This window comes from Lampetra planeri, chromosome 20, assembly GCF_965212315.1.
Source record: "Lampetra planeri chromosome 20, kcLamPlan1.2.h2, whole genome shotgun sequence".
NCBI lineage: Eukaryota > Metazoa > Chordata > Hyperoartia > Petromyzontiformes > Petromyzontidae > Lampetra > Lampetra planeri.
The window spans coordinates 10,199,617-10,219,821 of NC_136126.1; the positions used below are offsets into that span (position 1 = coordinate 10,199,617).

Below are 20,205 nucleotides of genomic sequence, written 5' to 3' on the forward strand. Positions count from 1 at the left end.
CCCACCCTCCCCAACCAAGCCCCTCCCCACCCTCCCCTCCCCACCCAGCCCCTCCCTGCACGACGGACGGACGGACACAATAATCCCCTGTGGGCTGGTGGAACCAGTGGGTTCCTACCAGTATAATAGTTATTAATCAATGAATCGATACATTGTTACACCCCTAGCGTTGGTAGTATGATAGCCCATATTTTAAATGTACGTATGACTAGAGAGCTGTTTCTGCTTTAGTTCCCCAGGTCTTATGACAACAAGACAACTCCAATTGGCTTTCACTTGATTAGGCAAATTATTCGATTTGTAAAGGATAAATGATGTTAAGAGTGGGAGCTCCTTGGCCTCGATTACAAGGTTGGCCCTTACCCGAGTTAAAGTGACCGAACACAGCTAAGATGTCTTAGCTGTGAATCACAATACCTCAAATCTCTCCCACATATACCATGCAATTTGGCCATCTCCCATCACCCTTTGCAGCCAAATGTTTGAATCTCGTCTTCTTCTCGAGTCCTGCCACCGGCAGTCGTCTGTTTATCCGGTGTCTGGCACGTGGTGATGGTGGCGATGTGCGCCGGTCAAAAGCCTAGACGAGATCCTCCACAATGCACGGCTCCTCCAGGGAACCGACAGATGATCCGCCGTGGTCCGCGTGTCACCCGCAGTCGTGTGTGCGTGCGGGTGTCCTCCGTAGAGCAGCACCCTCTGCCTCCGCGCGTTGACTCGTCGACCCGCCGACTCCCCCCCCCCCCCCGTCCGAATGCGATTTTAAACACCACGTTCCACGGTTCACCGAACGACATCTGCGACGGCGGCAAGCTGTCTGGTCGACGTGGACGTGCGTTGCAACGTCCCCGTGGTTGTTGTGTCGGGCTGCGTCCACCATGTTTTCGGTCGCGTGGCCATCGGTGATACATCTTTTTTTTAAGCGGTCCCCGTTACGGCTCTGGAGCTTTTCTGTGATCTCAGGTGGCTGAAAACTACCCTGCAAGCCGCCTGGAAATCATGGAGTAGCTTCCGGTCACCTGAAATCGCAGCCGCCTAAAATCACGAGTGCTACTTTTTATCATGAATTTTGGCAGGCGATACGTCCACGTGAACTGAAGAGGAATCTGTACGATTGCATTTGCCCATAGGCCGAAGTTTGTGAGTTGATGGATTAATTGAAACGATTTGTTGCGGTCTTGTCATTTAAATGTCTGTTAGATTGTTATCACTTCGTCATCTGAGTGGAGGGGAACGTTTGCCTGTGGTGAGAAGTCAACATCTATTCGGCGTGCGTGGCAAAAACAGTTAACATCTGCCGAGCTGTTACTGCTATAAAAAAAAAGTTGCCATGTGTTTTTTTTACGAACAGCGAAGCGAGTTGATGCATCACGTACCTAGAAAACATTGCGTCTCCACTTTCTCGCAGTGGTCATGACGCCGATGTCGACGCCTTATCCTTCGTAATGTGTACGCGCGTTTAGCACGAGCATTTTGCTATCAGTATTATTCAGGAAATGTTTTTTGAAACGTTTGTGTAATGGTGTGTTTATATTTGTACAATATGTTGTCGTTATTTTTTTTGATGAATTGTAAAAAAAACAATGTGAGGGTTCAATAAACATCACGTGGGTCATGTGTTTTTCTTCTTCCCAAAAGCGGTGTCAATAACTTTATGAATATGGATGTTGCCATGGTTGCAATGGTTAGTACATTGGGCCTGAATTCAGGCACGATATTTGAAGCAATCGGCAGGTTTATTCAACCCACCTCACCCGCCGCCTCTTTCCGCCCAGCAGTCTAAATGGGTACACCAGTTCGTCGATCAGCAGGCTGTGTGTGGTGGGCCAAGATGTCTGGACAGAGTGCAAGAGTCAGACAAATACTCCCTCCAGAAGCCCTCCAGAGCTCTCTCTTGCGGAGGCCCTTCCAACAGCAGCGGCGTGAGCGAACAATTGCAGGGCCGCGCCTCGACTTGAAGGCCATCAGCGCCGAAGATCAATGCCTGCCACTCAGGGGAGGCACTTTTGGGTTTGATTTATGTTAAGAAATAAAACGAGAATGCCCTTTCTATATGAAAATTTCACCGAGCCTCGCGACTCTTTTATTCTGGAGGGTCCATGCATATGGATTGCTCTGCCCAATGCCAAGTGATTTATTTTGCAATGTGATGTCACGATTGACTCGAAACTGGATTCAAACCCATGTTTTCAGGGTTGCCGGATCAGCTCTCTCACATGGCATTATCTCCCTGAGCCGTCCAGAAAATCTAGCTGCATTTTTACGTGTGTCGTAAATATTTTATAATGAGCTTTTGTCTATTAAAAACATACAAATTTTTAAATGTATTTTAATATGTGCAGACTACATATGATACATTTGAAAGATTTTTCTTTACTCGACAACCGTGTACACAGCCAATAGTATTGTGAAAGTGTGATACTTTAGCATTGTTATTATATACAGAATATTAAATAGCATATATATTTTAAAATGTCTACGTTTTTTAGTAAGAGTATTTATAAATCAATACTCGTGGGATATGATTATATATATATATATATAATGCAACTATACGACATTTTTATTCGACGATAGTTGTGTGTTTAATTGGAATAGCGTCAAGTTACTGATAATACGAATAATCTATAGTTTGTATTCTTGATAATAAATGCAAATGTTACTTTGCGATATCACACGAATCGTTAACATTTAAAAAGAAAAACTCATGAGAAATTAATTGCTGCCTAAATAGTGATTTTATTTTGAATATAGATTTAAGAATAATATGTCTTCAAAGGACTGGAACATTGTACATGTCCCAGACATAGACAGTTAGGAGGAAAACCAGTGTAGCCACAGGTCCACTCACCACAGCCCTGCTTTACAAAGGGTCAACATCTCCATTCCCCAGACCCGGCTGGAAATATTTCAAGAGAAATGTACCTGGCAGGTCACTTGTGATGGGGAAAAGTGTGGGCATCCCCACCGACTTCAACACGTCTGGCCCACTGTGGAAGAGTAGGCCAAAATACGCTTCCGAGGGGCTCTCGAGAGCTCTCCTCTAATGGAGGCACCATCCACCACCAGTGGCGTGAGTGAGCGATTGCAGTGCTGCACCTTTACCAAAGGTTGTAAAATAAAGTTCAACATCCCAGTGACAATATTAGGGAAAGGAGCTGTTAGGTTTACCGATTTTGGAGTTTGGACATTGTCATAAACAAGATGTAACATACTTGATCTATCCAGCAGATATGAGGTATGCATACTTGTTTATGCAATGTCAATAAATGCCTTTTATTCCACTGACCTATGGCCTTTGTTCCAGGTTAATGTGCCCCCGTAGCAAAACTAACTCGGAACTCCGAGTCTCAAATACATGGCTTGTACCCATACCCTAATGCCAAATGCACCACTAAATCTAGGGGTACGAGCCTTACACTGATATCACCTTCACTGATACATCAGCTCAGTCATGTGTTGTGGCCTTTTAATCCAACTCATTCGTGCCCTGGTGTTCTTGGCAGGCTCCAGCCACGCACCATGAATCATTCGAGGCCCCAAAATTGCCTTTCAGCAGTGTGTTTCTAGCAAGTATTTTAACGAGAGAAAATTTTAATTTCATCATGGAAAATGTTACATCTTCCCCCCCTTGTACAGCTTATTAAGATGCCGTTCTGAATTGCTCGAGCAAATTACTGCAATAAAATGTAGACCGGCACACAGCACACAGCTGCGCTTTGCAGCTATAAACTTAGCGGCATGGTGGCGCTGTGCCACGGCCCTTAACTCTCACGTTCCCACGGTAGGGTGGCCGGGTCACACAAACCAGTTGGGGGGAGGTCGCCTCGACCAATATATTTTTTTGGAGTTGACGAAAATGCACACCATTTTGTAGGAAGTGAAGAGTGGCGTCATACAGTTGAAATTCAAACCTCTGGCTCAGGGTCACCATGTGAGCGAGGAGTACAGCACGATGCTCGTTTGAGCATGGCGACATTTTGATTCACGTGGGAAGAAACAAACCATGCCCCTGCTCAGTCGAGCAAGGGAGTACCGCGCATCTTCAATATAGACATCAAAGGAAGTGGTACAAATTCCACATTCCCATGGCAGGGGCCAGTTTACCCCATGGGACAAACACTGTTGACTCCCCACAAAGCCGGTACTTTATGACAATGACCCCAAAAGGGAGGATTATAGACCAAGCCAATCGCCGACGGCTTCAACGGACAAACCTTTCAAGTGCAAGCCAAGCACTTTTGAGTGCAGTTGTCTTGGCTGACATTTTCAGTTCTCTCCGTGTCAGCATGGCCAGTTTTTTTTTTTACCGGCGACCCGCGTTTATGGAGAGTTGTGGCGCTGTTTCGTGCCGTCTTCCTGGCCAGCGCGGGGAGCGGTGGCGATGTTCCACGTGGTTCGTGCGTGCGTGGCCGTGGCGCGTGTGAGCCGGCGGCCCCCGCGCTGCGCCGCCTCTGTGAGGTGAGCCGGCTCCAGGAAGCCAGGCATCCTCGCCGCCTCAACGTGCCCGGGCTCCGATCCAGCACCTTGGACAGCAGCGCAAGTAAACCGTGACTGAACATTTTTGGTGATGGAAGCAACGAATTGTCACGGATTTAACGGTGTAGAGTGAGATGCCTTGAAAATGTTTTTAAATTATTGTAATTTTTTAATGCGCATTTTGCCAAGTTTAGCTTATGGATTATAGAGAAATAGTTGTAAACCGTGACATCGTTGATAACTATGTCTTGTCATAGAAATAATAAACACAAATGACAGGTTTTACGATAAAAAAAACTACATTCGAAGTAAGTCGATGCACAAGATAAGATATAACTAGAAGAGCAGGGGTCGCCGATATTGTTAAAGCAAATCGAGTTGATAGTAGGTTTTTCCCCTTTTTTCTGGCAACAAAACAGCTGTGTTAAGATGTTAAAACACCAAACTGAAACCTTTTACAAGGAATCAGGTCTGCATTAACCACAATGCTTGTGGTCAGAATGCAAACAAAAAACATACTCTGATAATATATGCATTGTCCTTGAAACTGATTGGTCCACACCAGAGACAGCTTTCTTTTGAGCCTCGTCTCAAACGGTGTTAGACCAGAGGACGCCAAAAGGCGTACAGCCCAAAGACAAAAATCGAGTTGTTCGTCATAAGAACGACGGATTTTTCTGCTACTGCGCCCTCTGCTGCCCACGCCGTAGCCCTGCAGCAGCCTACAGCACCTCGTCTGTCGCTAATCCAGGCTCATCCCTCCCTTTTGTTTCTGAAATCTGACAAAAGTGGGCGCACGCCGGGTAATTTTGCCATAGGCGTTGGTACATTATGTACGGTGGTTTATTTTACAGACCAGGTGAGAGCCCAGACGTGAATTAATACACGACTGAATTACAGTCCTGTTGTCTTACCAATCCTTTCTCGGAGCAGAATTTGGTAAAAAGTTGTACGTCCTCTGATTTGGTTTCATGTCTCCCTTGAGGCCACTCGGTTTGTCCTGTGGGGAGACTTCCGCCTACCAATTTGGATTTGTCCATCGCTGGAATTGTCTATTGCTGGCCTCATGCCACCGATGAAAATAGGCGCCTCTGCATTTTTATTTCAGAAGGGAGACGCTTTGACTTTTTGACTTGTATGGCAGGGGGAGGGGTACCACTTCATACTGCCCGTGGCCACATGAGGCCTACCACCTCGATAAAGTCTGCACTGTAAGCATCTTAGCCACACTAATCAGGTACCGAAGGGGTATATTTTGAAGCTGTAAAAACTGACTTCGTTATTTTAGCACACTTATTCAATTCCGACACAAGGAGGGCCCCTAGACGTGGCTGCGGTGTGCATCTATGTGGCCCATCGAATAAATTTGACATCTCTACATGGCCCTCGGTGAGGGAAAAGTTCAGCATTCCATGTTAAGATCGTCGTGGATAATGGAGCAATTGGATGGGAGCGGTAGAGTTAAACACCAACCAGGATTTGAGCTCACAAGATTTACGAGCGCTCGTGGAGTGCTTCAATCGCAGTGCTAGACAGCCAAGGCTCTGGCTGGCCATCGAATAAAGACGGTCACGGCATTATCGTACGCTCTCAGATGCGCGTCTGGGGCCGTCTGGAATGCTCTTCCTTCTGATATTAGGAAGCCACTGGAGCTATTCACTTTTAAATATAGATTGCAAATTCATTTCTTTAGAACTACTGTTTGTGCTTAGTGTGTTGTCCTTCCCCCGCACCTCCGATTAGCACGATTGGTATACGTACGGTGCGAAAGAAGTTCTACATACATTGTCATCAGGAGTCATGGACAATGAGGTGGGGGCGGCACTTACCATGCAATGCCGCCGGTCCCTTCCCCGCCCGCTGCTCCTGCTGCTTCGAGAGCGTCTCCTTGCGCTGCTGCCGCCGTTCGTCCTTGTCCTTCCTGCGCGCCCGCATCGCGACCTCCACGTGGGCCGACAGCTCGGCCAAGAGGTCGCGTCTCAGGGCCTCCATCTCCGCGTCCCGCGAGGACGCCATGGCGGCGAGCGTTCGCTGGAGGGCCGACGCGTTCCTGTCCACCTCCTCGCGCAGCGCGTCCGTGCGGTCCAGGCAGCCGGCCGCAACACCTTTCGCACAAAGGCAGAGATCCCGTTCGTCGTCTCTCGTACGGCTGATGTAGATGAAGAGCAACGACTACAATCTCACATTCAAGTGGTCAAGCCAGATAACCACGTCAGGAGCGGCTGAGTGCATCGTCGTCGCTGTGATGTCTCCTTCGTAATTGCGGATCGGGTGTTGTTGTACGTTCTGGATGATCATAGTCGCACACTGTGGAGTTTTAATTTTCCGTTTGTGAATTAGCTATTCGCATTTGGCATGGTTTGTGCAGATGTGATTTAGGGTGGACTATGAGCTTCGTGGAAGATCAAACCTAGGGATATAGATCCCCTATGAAGCCTTAACAGACTGTCGGGGCAAGAGTTCTTATCGAGATCATATAAAGACCGAAATGGTGCATGGGGAGGTGGTATGGCTAGCACCACGCCTGGCCGCATTTGTCTCGCCAGTGCTGATGTTTATGCACCGCACCAGCTACGCATGGCTGAGTAGACCTAGGGGAAGTCCAGGACGAGTTCAGATAGTTGCCACAGATTTTCGATGTGAGCAGGATCAAACTGGGTTAGCTGAGTTTGTAGGACATGTTATTAACCACTAAACCACTGCTCTCCATTGCCACCCTTCCACAAGCAGATGGCACGCCAGCACACCCAGAAACTGGTCAGTTCATCACCGCTAACCTGCTAGTATAATTGCCGCAGTGGCAAACCTTCAGTGGAGACAATTAAATACTAGGGATGCATGATCAGATCAAGCTATAAACTTTTTTTTATTTTACCAGGTAAGGTCCACTGAGCTATATAGTTATTTTTTTAAAGCGACCTGGCCACAAATGAAAGCTCAACGAAGTGGCTCACCATGTGGAAATGTATAGCAGCAAAATACTCGAAACGCACGTTTCGAAATGTGGGGGAAAAAATGGAGAAAAGTACATGCGACTACAGAGAAAACACGCAAACTCCAAATATACAGGCGTCAGGATCGAACACACGACCTCCTGTATACTTGGCGAGGTAGTTAACATCTCGCCACCTAGGCTGAATTGCTTATGGTGGCGGCAGTGGTTAGCGCACCGTGCTCTAGCGGCTGAAATTTGACTTCTGGCCTCAGCTGCCACCAGTGGTGAGTCACAGCTGAGACCAATCCTGGTCCCTATCCCTTCACCAACCTGTATTGATCAGTTCGGTGAGGCATAGTCCAAAAACCAACACGGCGCTTAGGCCTCTAGCAGTGGAATGAAAAAGGGATTCAAAATATGATGATTACGACCAGCACCTCCGATTATCACGGTCGGCTATGTACGGTGTGAATGAAGTTCCACATACATGTGTGCATACGCCGATTAGGCATTCCTCTCAGTTACTACTCCTCTAGTTTACCAAAGAAATCCTCATTGAGCCTCAAAACGCATTGTCAGGAGGATCCTGGCACGTTTCTACAAAAGGGGGCTGTTTTTGTGAAGTTTTATCTAAATTGAGTAAAAAGCACAAGTACAATTTCAGCAACGGTATGTTTGACCAATATCAGTTAGATTGCATGCGGTTTTTTTGTTTTGGGAGGAGGCCAGAGAACCTGAGAGGAGACCCATGCAACACCCAGGGGGAGAACATAAACCAAATAATATGCAGCAGTACACCAGCCACGAATCGAACCCGAGGCCCTTCTTGCTGCGATGCATAAGCATCGCCACTGCCGCCAACCCTTACCGGCCATCTCATTGAGACGCGACTCCAGTCGCCCCAAGCGCTGCCCATCCAACTCAAACCAGGCCCTCTCCAGCCGCCCGAGCCTCTCCCACAGCCTGTCCGCACGCCCCTCCGGCTCGCCCTCGTCCTCTCTCGACCCGAACTCCCCACCAAAGGAGACCGCCGTCTCCTCCCGCTCCCTCGGGCCACTGCGCGGACGCGGCGCAGTTGACGTGGAGTTCGCAACCTGCAGCTGCAGCGCCAGGAGGCGGCTCCGCATCGCGAGCACCACGTCGGACTGCTCGCGGACTGCGCCCACCGTCTCGCTCAGCAGGCGGCTGAGCTTCACGAGGTTGATCTCCACCTTGGCTTCCGGCTTCCCGAAGCCATCGTCTGCGTTGGCGTACTCGCCGTCGTAATCGTCGTAGTCGGAGTCTCGGAACGCGCCCAGCTCCTCCAACGCGAGCGTGTGCCGCAGCGTGTCCTCCATGAGCGTGCTGAACGAGCCGTTGAGGTCGTCCACGTGCTGGCTCATGAGGCTCGCCTGCGCGAGGAGGTTCAGCGTGAGAGCCGACAGCTGCTCTACGCGCCGGTGCAGGTGGCTCACGTTGCTGCCCAGCGCTCCGCTTTGCTCCAGCGCTCTCCTCGCCGCGCTCTCGGTGCTGTTCATCCGCGACTCCAGGTCAGAGGCCGGACTGGGCAGCCGAACTCCGGAGCCCAGAACGCTCCGGGAAAACTTAAGATCTTCCACGTCAATCTTGAATCTGTCGACGGACAAGATGAGGCCGTCCATCTGCTCCCGGAGAGACTGCGCTTCGTCGAGCCAATCCGTGCCCTGCGCTCTCCTCTGCAAGCTCTTCTGCAGGTGCCCCACCTCTATTGAGAGGTTGTGGATGGTGGACATCACGGAGCCGAAGCGTTCCTCCATGGGTGACAGCCCAATGACGATGGTCTTGTTCATGTCCAGCAGCTGTTCTTGAACTTCGAGGAGCTTGATGGACAGAGAGTCCTCGCTCGCCTTGAAGGCATCCTGGAGCTTGTTGCACTCCCCCCAGCTCGCCTCCTGCTCCTCCTGGATCCTGTAGCTGAGCTCCTTCAGCTTCTCAGTGAACAGGTGCAACTGGTTGTAGACGTCTCTCAGAAGGTACTCGTGCCTCTTCAGCGTCTCGTTGAAGCGGCTAAAGTCCTGAGTTGACACGACCTTGGCTTTCTGCGCGTCGGAGCCCTGCGCTTTCATTCTGCCTTCGTCGCCGTCGCCACCGTCGGAACTCTCCGGCGCGGGTTTGCTCGCCGCCGCATTGCTCGTAATTTCAACAGCAGCAGCAGCTGCGGCGGGCGCGGCGTTCACCTGGAGGCCAGCGATGGTGAGGTTCATTGTGTCGAGGCGATCCTTTGTGAACTTCCACATCTTGCCGAGGTCTCCACGCAGCTCAGATGCCAGCTCCCCTCTCGCCTCCACCGCCTCCCGCGCCCGTGTCCTCGCCTCGTCGGCGAGGCGTCGGGTCGTAGTCTCCACCGCCGCTCTGTGGGCTTGCTGCTCCAGCAGGAGGGCGCTCCGTTGCTCGGACGACCTGGAGGTTGCCTTCTCCAGGTTTTGAACCCTCCATGTGAGGTCATCGAGCCTCTGCGAGACGCTGTCGTTGAGGGAGGAGAGTGAGTGGTGCAGGAGCTGCAGGTCCCGCGCCAGCTGGGCGGCCGACGGGGTTGACAGGGTCACGTCGAGACCACCTGTGCCGTGGCCCGGCCGTCGAGATGCCTCCCCGAGTCGCTCTTCCAGCAGCTTCCGAACAAGATCAATGACCAGCTCCTCCGAGACGCTGTCCAGCGTTACTGCGTTCAAAAATAAATGACGATGATGTTAATATATTTGGCGAAAATTTGAGGCCAAATTGTGTCTCCTTGCTCAGTCGAGCACTCAGTGATGCTTACCTCTGTAGGTGGCCCTGAGCCTGGAGTGTAAATACCACATTGATACGGACCAGTGTCGCCTTAGCAAAAAACACTGTTGACTTGGCCCTAATTGTGTTGACCCTGGAGAGATGATGAATTTATCTCCAACAGTCGATGAACTCGCAACGTGCCCATTTTAAATCACGTGCTTTTCTGAAAATTCCCTTGCTCATGCAATACGATTTTGAGTGAAGTATAGCAGTTTTGCGCGCTGTGCTATGAACCCAGAAACCCAAGTTGGATTCCTGGCCATGGCCAACACAAATGACAAGTGAACCTACATTGACCAGTTTTGGTGAAGTATCGTCAACCGATGCTCATAACTACCGTGGCATGGAGAGGCCTTCATCCAGCAGTAGATTGACAAAGGGCTGTAAATAATTATTATTATTGAATAAAGTTTCAGGGAGATCGTGGGTTCGATCCTGATCCTGACGCCTCTATATTTGGAGTGTGTGTGTTCTCCCCGTGGTCTCTCTTCCCGTGGTGCTGAGTGGATTTTTCTCTGCGACCTCCAGGTTTTACCTCCACATTTAAAAACGTGCGTTTTGACTATTTAGCTACTTTCATTTCCACATGACGATCCACTTCGTCGAGCTATCATTTGTGGCTGGGTTGCTTCCGAAAAAGAGCTACATAGGCTCAGTGGGCCTTATCTGGTGAAACTAAATAAATATGATGATGATGACAATCATGACGATGCTCACCTTTCCTCTCGTTGGAGTGGACCCTGGTGGCTGAATGCCCATGAGCCACGCTCCGTGACTCCCTCTGCTCGAAGCCCTCCACTTGTTGGTCCATGTCCTTCCCGTAGTCGTCGTCGTCGACTTCACTACCATCTGTCCCTCCCCAACGGGGGGCACTCCAAACAGATCCCGCGTCCCCTTTCCCTTTGAGGCCGAGCAACAGCTGAGCCGTGACTCCTGGAATGGTATCACCATCTGCGAATAACGGAACAAAAAGTTTTTTGGCAACGATTGTGTCAGAGCCATGCAGGCTGATCGGGAGGTGTAACGATGCCCCGTGTCCAAAACTGAGCCACCACCGCTGACACGCGGGTTTTCTAATGCAGGACTCACTCAAAATTAACCACGTGTCAAAGTGCAATACATTTAACGGTTACAGCCTGGTTACAAAAAAAAAAGTGGCTTCATGCCTAAGCTAATATTGTGCGGTGCCCATCTCATCTAAACTCGTTGTGTGCATTCCATATTACGATGGCAGGAGCAAGTATGACGACCTCTAGTTCCTCCTAATACCTATTTAACATACCCTCTCGCGGGTATGTGTTGCGTAATTTTAGTACGGCTGATGCTGGTGCACAGCAATAACTATCATTGTACATTGAGGCGGTTGACCTGAATAGCGCAGCGTATCGCCGTGGCGATTGATGCCTCCTCCGCGTTTGTGAATCGGGCATCGAGTCGTTGGATGTTCCGCCGTCAGTGACTCCAATTTCCCCTCTCACCCACCTCCTCTGAACCCTGGAGCCTAGAGTTCAGAAACGTATGTCCATGGAGTTCCTGTGCCCCTAAAGTTCGGCAACTTCTGTCCATGGAGTTTCTGTGCCCCTAGAGCTCGTAAACTTCTGTCCATGGAGTGTCTGTGCCCCTAGAGCTCGTAAACTTCTGTCCATGGAGTTTATGTGTCCCTAGGGTTCGGAAACTTCTGTCCCTGGAGTTTATGTGCCCCTAGAGCTCGTAAACTTCTGTCCATGGAGTTTATGTGTCCCTAGGGTTCGGAAACTTCTGTCCCTGGAGTTTATGTGCCCCTAAAGTTCGGAAACTTCTGTCCATGGAGTTTCTGTGCCCCTAGAGCTCGTAAACTTCTGTTCATGGAGTTTATGTGTCCCTAGAGTTCGGAAACTTCTGTCCCTGGAGTTTATGTGTCCCTAGAGCTCGTAACCTTCTGTCCATGGAGTTTATGTGTCCCTAGGGTTCGGAAACTTCTGTCCCTGGAGTTTATGTGTCCCTAGAGCTCGTAACCTTCTGTCCATGGAGTTTATGTGGTCCTAGAGCTCGTCAACTTCTGTCCATGGAGTGTCTGTGGTCCTAGAGCTCGTAAACTTCTGTTCATGGAGTTCCTGTGCCCCTAAAGTTCGGAAACTTCTGTCCATGGAGTTTCTTTGCCCCTAGAGCTCGGAAGCTTCTGTCTATGGAGTTTCTGTGCCCCTAGAGCTCGTAAACTTCTGTCCATGGAGTTTCTGTGTCTCTAGAGCTCGGAAGCTTCTGTCTATGGAGTTTCTGTGCCCCTAGAGCTCGTAAACTTCTGTCCATGGAGTTTCTGTGCCCCTAGAGCTCGGAAGCTTCTGTCCATCGAGTTTCTGCGCCTCTGTCCCTGCGTCGCGGTTCGTGCTCTGTCCCAGGCTCTTATTGAAATGAATAACTATCATTGTACATTGAGGCGGTTGACCTGAATAGCGCAGCGTATCGCCGTGGCGATTGATGCCTCCTCCGCGTTTGTGAATCAGGCATCGAGTCGTTGGATGTTCCGCCGTCAGTGACTCCAATTCCCCCTCTCACCCACCTCCTCTGAACCCTGGAGCCTAGAGTTCAGAAACGTATGTCCATGGAGTTCCTGTGCCCCTAAAGTTCGGCAACTTCTGTCCATAGAGTTTCTGTGCCCCTAGAGCTCGTAAACTTCTGTCCATGGAGTGTCTGTGCCCCTAGAGCTCGTAAACTTCTGTCCATGGAGTTTATGTGTCCCTAGGGTTCGGAAACTTCTGTCCCTGGAGTTTATGTGCCCCTAGAGCTCGTAAACTTCTGTCCATGGAGTTTATGTGTCCCTAGGGTTCGGAAACTTCTGTCCCTGGAGTTTATGTGCCCCTAAAGTTCGGAAACTTCTGTCCATGGAGTTTCTGTGCCCCTAGAGCTCGTAAACTTCTGTTCATGGAGTTTATGTGTCCCTAGAGCTCGTAACCTTCTGTCTATGGAGTTTATGTGTCCCTAGAGTTCGGAAACTTCTGTCCCTGGAGTTTATGTGCCCCTAGAGCTCGTAAACTTCTGTCCATGGAGTTTATGTGTCCCTAGGGTTCGGAAACTTCTGTCCCTGGAGTTTATGTGGTCCTAGAGCTCGTCAACTTCTGTCCATGGAGTGTCTGTGGTCCTAGAGCTCGTAAACTTCTGTCCATGGAGTTTATGTGTCCCTAGAGCTCGTAACCTTCTGTCCATGGAGTTTATGTGGTCCTAGAGCTCGTCAACTTCTGTCCATGGAGTGTCTGTGGTCCTAGAGCTCGTAAACTTCTGTTCATGGAGTTCCTGTGCCCCTAAAGTTCGGAAACTTCTGTCCATGGAGTTTCTTTGCCCCTAGAGCTCGTAAACTTCTGTCCATGGAGTTTATGTGCCCCTAGAGCTCGTCAACTTCTGTCCATGGAGTGTCTGTGGTCCTAGAGCTCGTAAACTTCTGTTCATGGAGTTCCTGTGCCCCTAAAGTTCGGAAACTTCTGTCCATGGAGTTTCTTTGCCCCTAGAGCTCGTAAACTTCTGTCCATGGAGTTTATGTGCCCCTAAAGTTCGTAAACTTCTGTCCATGGAGTTTCTGTGTCTCTAGAGCTCGGAAGCTTCTGTCTATGGAGTTTCTGTGCCCCTAGAGCTCGTAAACTTCTGTCCATGGAGTTTCTGTGTCTCTAGAGCTCGGAAGCTTCTGTCTATGGAGTTTCTGTGCCCCTAGAGCTCGTAAACTTCTGTCCATAGAGTTTCTGTGCCCCTAGAGCTCGGAAGCTTCTGTCCATCGAGTTTCTGCGCCTCTGTCCCTGCGTCGCGGTTCGTGCTCTGTCCCAGGCTCTTATTGAAATGAAATAAAATATGTTCTGTCGTCTATTTACTTATTTTCCATTTGTGTATCAAGCGTCCGCAATATGCTGCGACGGATGCGGTTTAGGGGTAGTGGCCCGTAGGCTTAATGGAGTGCGGTGAGCACCGATGTCATCGCTCTGCCTGCCGTGGGCTCGCTGCTGCGGTGGGGGTGGATGCTCCTGAAGACTCGCGGTGCCCACTGCCTCCTCTGATGAGGGATTCGCCATCAGGGAAACGGAGGTGCACGTCGAGGGGGAAGTAAACAGAAGCAAATGTGAGCACACAGAGGGCAGGGACAAAGAGATTAACGAAGCAGGGCAGAGCAACAAAGGATATAATTATAGCGCGTCAACGCAATGCTCGTTCACGTTTGATTCGCCATGGTTTGCTATTGGCAAGGGCTGCAAGGGCCCTCTCAAAATCATTCAGAGTCACTGCGTTACTATTAGGAAGGAGGGGAAATAAGTTAGGCTCATTAACATCAAAATGTGTTTCTTGCAAAATAATATTTTTGTTGTTTAGAAAAGTGTTTTTGTTTTCCTTCACACATTCCGATGACGTCAATTCACTCTGATGCGCGCATTGATTTTACATCGATTTCCTGATTTGAAACTGTCGGTAATTGAACTAAATGCGTCGCACACGTAACTTATTTCTACGTAAATCCTATTTACCGTGGCCGAGATGCGTGAATGTAACATAAGTTAAAAATGCCCAAACCCACATTTACCAGTATAGTGAAGTTATTTCCTGATAACCCCCCATTACATCATAGCATGGGAAGGCCCTTACCAGCGGTGGATTGACACACGGGCTACACATGGATATATAGGAAATATGAGTAAATGTTGCCTATATTTGAGAAGAGAATAACTTTGTGGAATGGAGCGTACATTGTTTTCTGTCCATTTCCATGTTCCGTGTATTTTTTGTTTTGGTACAAAACAGAGAACTTGACACCAACTATGTTCATGCTCAGTGGCTGAGTGCCATCTCAATGTACGAGCACGGAGACAATTGTAGTGTTTTTATTTATAATAACGCCACACGGTGGAAAAACGTCCAGAGTCGGTGTACAAACATATGATGGTTCGACCGGCGTAGACGCAGCGCCAATAAAAACAACCGCAGGGCGCTGTAACTGATGTGCAGTGCCAGCCCAGAGCTTCTTTCACTAAGAAGCCCCTCTTAAAAGAAGTGTAAGAAGGTCTCCGCTGGTACTTCGCTGCAATGAGTGCCCGGTAGTAGTTTTTTTTAAACCAACGTGAAGGTTCTAGATTTGAAGTTTCCATGACTGTTTTTTTCGGTAAATTCACGTAGGTAAAAAAACTAAATAAAATAAATTAAAATGAAAACAACGGAGGCTTGTGTTGCCTTCGAAACGTCGTGATTTGTTTTAATTTAGTTGTTTTCGTTTTAATTTATTTTATTTTGTTTTTTACCTACGTGACTTTACCGAAAAAACGTGAAGGTTGGCTGTGAAAAGTTCACCAGCATCCTGGGATAAAGACGATGAGCTTCCATACCTGTGAGGTCACATGCAGGGCCCACGTGACCCGGGCAGCACTTCCACTGGAGGGACGTAACGATGCTGTGCTTGATCCGGTACAATGGCCTGGTCATTTTTTTGAATCTGAATTGAGACATCATCACCATCGCCATATATCACCACTGCAAATGACTCAATTGGCATTACACATGGCAATCATTGCCCCCCCACCCCCCTACTGGCAGACTGATGCCCGCTCGCATGCCAGGTGCTGAGCCACCTTGTGCCGCACAGGGTGCCCTCTCCAATGTGTTGAGATGTTAATGTAAGCCGCTCACCACGTGTAAAGCTCTCGGTGATGCACCAGCGCAAAGTGCACTATATTCAAAATATATACATGGTCAAGAAAAGCATCATCGTTTAAATGTGTAATGCCTTTAACACTCATACACACCTCAACATTTGCCCACAGGCCAACATATTTTTTACACATTCATATGTGAATTCAAAATGCGACTATATGTCGTTGAAGTAATAACAAATTAAATGAAAGATCTGTGAACAAAATGTCGATTTGTGTAAAATTCTGAAGAGAAAAAAACAATTGTGACCTTTGTAACCTTAAAATTGACATTCAAGGTTAACATTGTCGATGGCATGCACCGACATCGTTATCCTCATAGTATGCGTCATCATGTGAGCTTGTATACCTTGCAGTTAACAACGCAACGATGAGACAAGTTTAACAATAACGTTTCAGCCGTCCACTGTGGAGGGATGCTGCCGTGCTGTTATGGTTAGGGTTATCGATGAGCACATCGGACTTGCAGAGCTCTTCGGCTTGATCTTCCAAGGCGAGTTTCATCAATCTTGACACCTCTGTCCAAAAAAAACACTGAAGGTGAGTTAAAGTGTGGGTTCTCCCACCTCTTCCAAGCAGGCCAGGATTAAGGCGTGGGGGCTTTAGGATCAGCAGCCCAGGGGCCTCCGCCAGCTGGAAGGCCTCCAGAGATTGAAGTGAAAAGTTATTTCATTTGTGAATGCCGAATTTTATTTGTTGTTAGCATTGTCAAAATAAATTAAATTTTTCTTTAACTGAGTTTTCCTTTTGAGAATATTACTGGGGGCCTCACAGTACCCGTAGCCCAGGGGCCTACACAATCTTAATCCGGCCCTGCTTCCAAGATATCTGGCCAGCGTGGAAGAGTAGGCCAAAATATCCTCTTAGTGCAGGGATCCCCAACCCCCGGGCCGCGGATCGGTACCGGTCTGTGGTCTGTTAGGAACCGGGCCGCACAGCAGCAGCAGGAGGTGAGGGCGGTGAGTCCCGCCCCCATTATTTTATTATTCACCACTTCCGTCCGTGCCTCTTTCCCGCACTGCGCACTTGTCTCAGTCACAGTTTTTGTAAGCCCACAAGCTCTAACCCCTAGTGGCCAAAATGAGTAGAAAACAAACGTCGCTGGAGAGCTTCTTTGAAAAGGAGGAAAGACCCAATGATGACCCCCACCCCGGTCCGTGAAAAAATTGTCTTCCACGAAACCGGTCCCTGGTGCCAAAAAGGTTGGGGACCGCTGCTCTAGTGAACGTCCTTGCATGAAAAAAAAACCTTAAATGAAAAGTCTTCATGAAATGAAATGTATGTAATAAGGAGATGAGGGAAGTTTGTACTTAAACATTGAGTTTTATAAGGGCACCACGGGGTGACCAGCCCCTCCCCACCCAGCCCCACCCCTCCCACCCCCCACCCAGCCCCACCCTCCCCACCCTCCCATCCCGACCCAGCCCCTCCCCACCCATTTTTGGATGCACGACGAACGGACGGACACAATAATCCCCTGTGGGCTGGTGGAACCAGGTGGTTCCTACCAGTAAAATAACTTTATCGACAAGTTTTCAGGTCGGAAGACATAGCGAGGCTCCCACAAGGCCATGTGAGAGGGCGTGTGGCACATTTTGGCGCACCAGCTATCATAGAGTGCGGTCGTGTCGTTACAGTTCCCTGCGACGAGTACGTCTTTAAAAACAACGGGCGCTACGCCTTTCTGTATAAAATCAACGCTGAGCCGCTTGCGCGTGTTCCGAGATTCGGCGGGCAAACAGGAACGCACCACCCTGCAACTTGCAGACGTCTCTAAAACGGGGAAAGAGCGGAGTTGTTTGATGCGACCGAGGCCAAGGGCGTTAGGGTGTGAAGTAGCGACTCACGTGTGGCGGTTCTGGCAGCTGCCTTGGCCCCATGGACACGGCTCGGCCACCGTTGCGCCAAACGTCTCGGTCCCGTTGGTCACGACGCTGGTGGCGATGCGCGTCTGCACGTACGCACACCAGTCCCTGGTCACAGGGAAAGGGGGCGCCCAGTGGTTAGGAACTTGTGTCCTGCCATGAATGGGTAGTGAACATGGTCGAATTGGGCTGGGAATTTGGTTCATCGTCAGGATCAGAATATGCATTCCTAATGGAGGAATCCGATGAGCTATAAAGCTTTTTTCTTCCACAGATGTCCAGTCGGGGCAGGTAAGAACGTTACAACAAGAAACGATACAAAAACACGGCAGGAATGTAAAGTTTCGGAAAGGTAAAAAATCACTTACAAAAAAATATACAAATAATATAAAACTTTTTTTTATTTCACCAGGCAAGGCCCACTGAGCTATTAGCTTCTTTTTCGGAAGCGACCTGGCCACAAATGATAGCTCAACGAAGTGGTTCATCATCACGTGGACATTTTTGATCGGTACGTGGAGGCTTTAAAAGTGTTTTTCTATCCATCAGACTTTACTTATCCCATTGGGATGCTTCAGATACTGTTCAGTGTTAACAACTGGACACCGTGTCGGCTTCATGAGCAACCACACTCTATAGATACTGATGTTGTTTATTTCTAAAGCCATAATAGCCAGGGGAATACATATTTCATTCATAACGTTCGTCGCCCTCAACGAGTGGTCTTTTTCTTTCTCAGGCTCAAATGTGCATTGGGTTGTGCTTATCTCAAATGGAATGTCATTCCATGGGCGAGGGCCCAACGAGTAGCGCCTTTCCTGCCACCGTGGCGAGAAAGGCGCCACCATGGCGAGATGTTAATTACCTCGCCCGGTATACAGGAGGTCGTGGGTTTGATCCCGACCCTGACGCCTGCTGTATATTTGGAGTTTGCAGGTTTCTCTCTCCCCGTGGTCGCGTGGATTTTTCTCCAGGTCCTCCACTTTGTTCCTCCGCATTCATAAACATGCGATCAGAGTATTTTGCTGCTATAAATTCCCGCATGACAGGCCACTTTGTTCAGCTATCATTTGTACCTGGTAAAATATATATTTTTCATAAGAATGATATAACCACCATACTTCACCACACTGGTCAGTGCGCATTGGTGAAGGTGTGGGGGAAGTGCAGACGATTTGATTTCGCTGCACCGCCCTCTGCTGCCCACATACACGCACGACGAGGCCTAGCCCATTAGTGTGCGGTGTTCGGCGTCCATCCAAGCACTTCAACTAAACAAATATTTGTTTTTATTTGAGCTCTATATCGCTTTTCAGAAGCGACCTGGCCACAAATGATAGCTCAATGAAGTGGCTTATCACGTGGAACATTTCTAGCAGCCAAATACTCTAAACGCAGGGAAAACCCAACCACGGGGAGAACACGCAAACTCCAAATCTACAGCAGGCCAGAAGATCGGGATCGAACCCACGACCTCATGCACACCAGGCGAAGGCGTTTAAAACATCTCGCCACCTTAGCCAGGTTTACATCGACTTAACTTCCCAGATCTGACGAGATCGTGCACATTCCGTGTGATTTGAATGCAGGCTAATGAACACAATATTACAAAAACTTAATAAAATCGTCAATGACAATGTGGACTTCAATGAGAAATGGTGACGTTTCGGGCAGTGGTCCTTCTTGTACACCACTGCCAACGCAGCATCACTATAGAATATCATTGCAAGTTTCTGTACTGCAGTACTGTATATGGGGCCGTCCATAAATGACGTCACGCGATTTTGGACGATTTTTGACCCCCCCCCGTCACACGGAGTCACAAAAAGTCAGACCCCCCCTCAAATATGACGTCACAAAGCTCTGCTCCCCCCCCCCAAACCATATTTCCATTTTGAAAATAAAACATGCTTCAAATCTCTTTAAACTATTGTCATTGATGTTGTAGGAGTGTTGTTATAACAGTTAGTGTTGTTATAACAATTCTATATTTATTTAAAGTTGTGCATTTTGATGTGACGTCACATTTATCAAACCCCCCCCCTCCCTCGTCACACATCGTCACAAATGTCTGACACCCCCCTCCCCCCCACAGGTGCGTGACGTCATTTATGGACGGCCCCTATCCTGTACGAAAACTCGCACTCTACACCTCAGAGAAGCGGCTACCCAGTAAACGTGGAACATTCGGACAACGTTGGGCAAACAGTTCAAGCCACACGCCAACGTTGACGCAACGTTGGCGTGCTTACTGGGCAACGGTACCGATCAGTTGAAAGGGAAGAAGAATATCTGACCCATTTGCTCACACAATACAATACTGATAAATAACTATAAATGGGTTTTTTGGGGGTTTAGATCGCGAAAATATAAATACAGCGTCGTGATCGACACGATGCTCGTAGCGACGCGCGTCTGTACGTACGCACACCAATTCCTCGGCAACAGAGAATCATCGGAATATTTATACCGGAGTCATCTGATG

The 20,205-nt window shown here is 48.8% G+C and overlaps 1 protein-coding gene across 1 annotated transcript in view; it reads right to left on the reverse strand.

The window, feature by feature from the left end:
• Positions 1-2,043: 2,043 nt before the first annotated feature.
• The window catches only part of LOC144724425 (multimerin-1-like), a 30,000-nt gene continuing 11,838 nt past the window's right edge, over positions 2,044-20,205 (reverse strand). Inside the window, exons 2-8 of the mRNA XM_078603540.1 lie at positions 17,703-17,828; positions 15,532-15,638; positions 14,130-14,213; positions 10,919-11,152; positions 8,283-10,091; positions 6,309-6,584; positions 2,044-4,526 (exon numbers count right to left, since the gene is read on the reverse strand). Coding sequence (XP_078459666.1) covers positions 4,324-4,526; positions 6,309-6,584; positions 8,283-10,091; positions 10,919-11,152; positions 14,130-14,213; positions 15,532-15,638; positions 17,703-17,828 — 2,839 coding nt within the window. The 3' untranslated portion in view covers positions 2,044-4,323. The remainder of the gene's footprint in view (positions 4,527-6,308; positions 6,585-8,282; positions 10,092-10,918; positions 11,153-14,129; positions 14,214-15,531; positions 15,639-17,702; positions 17,829-20,205) is intronic.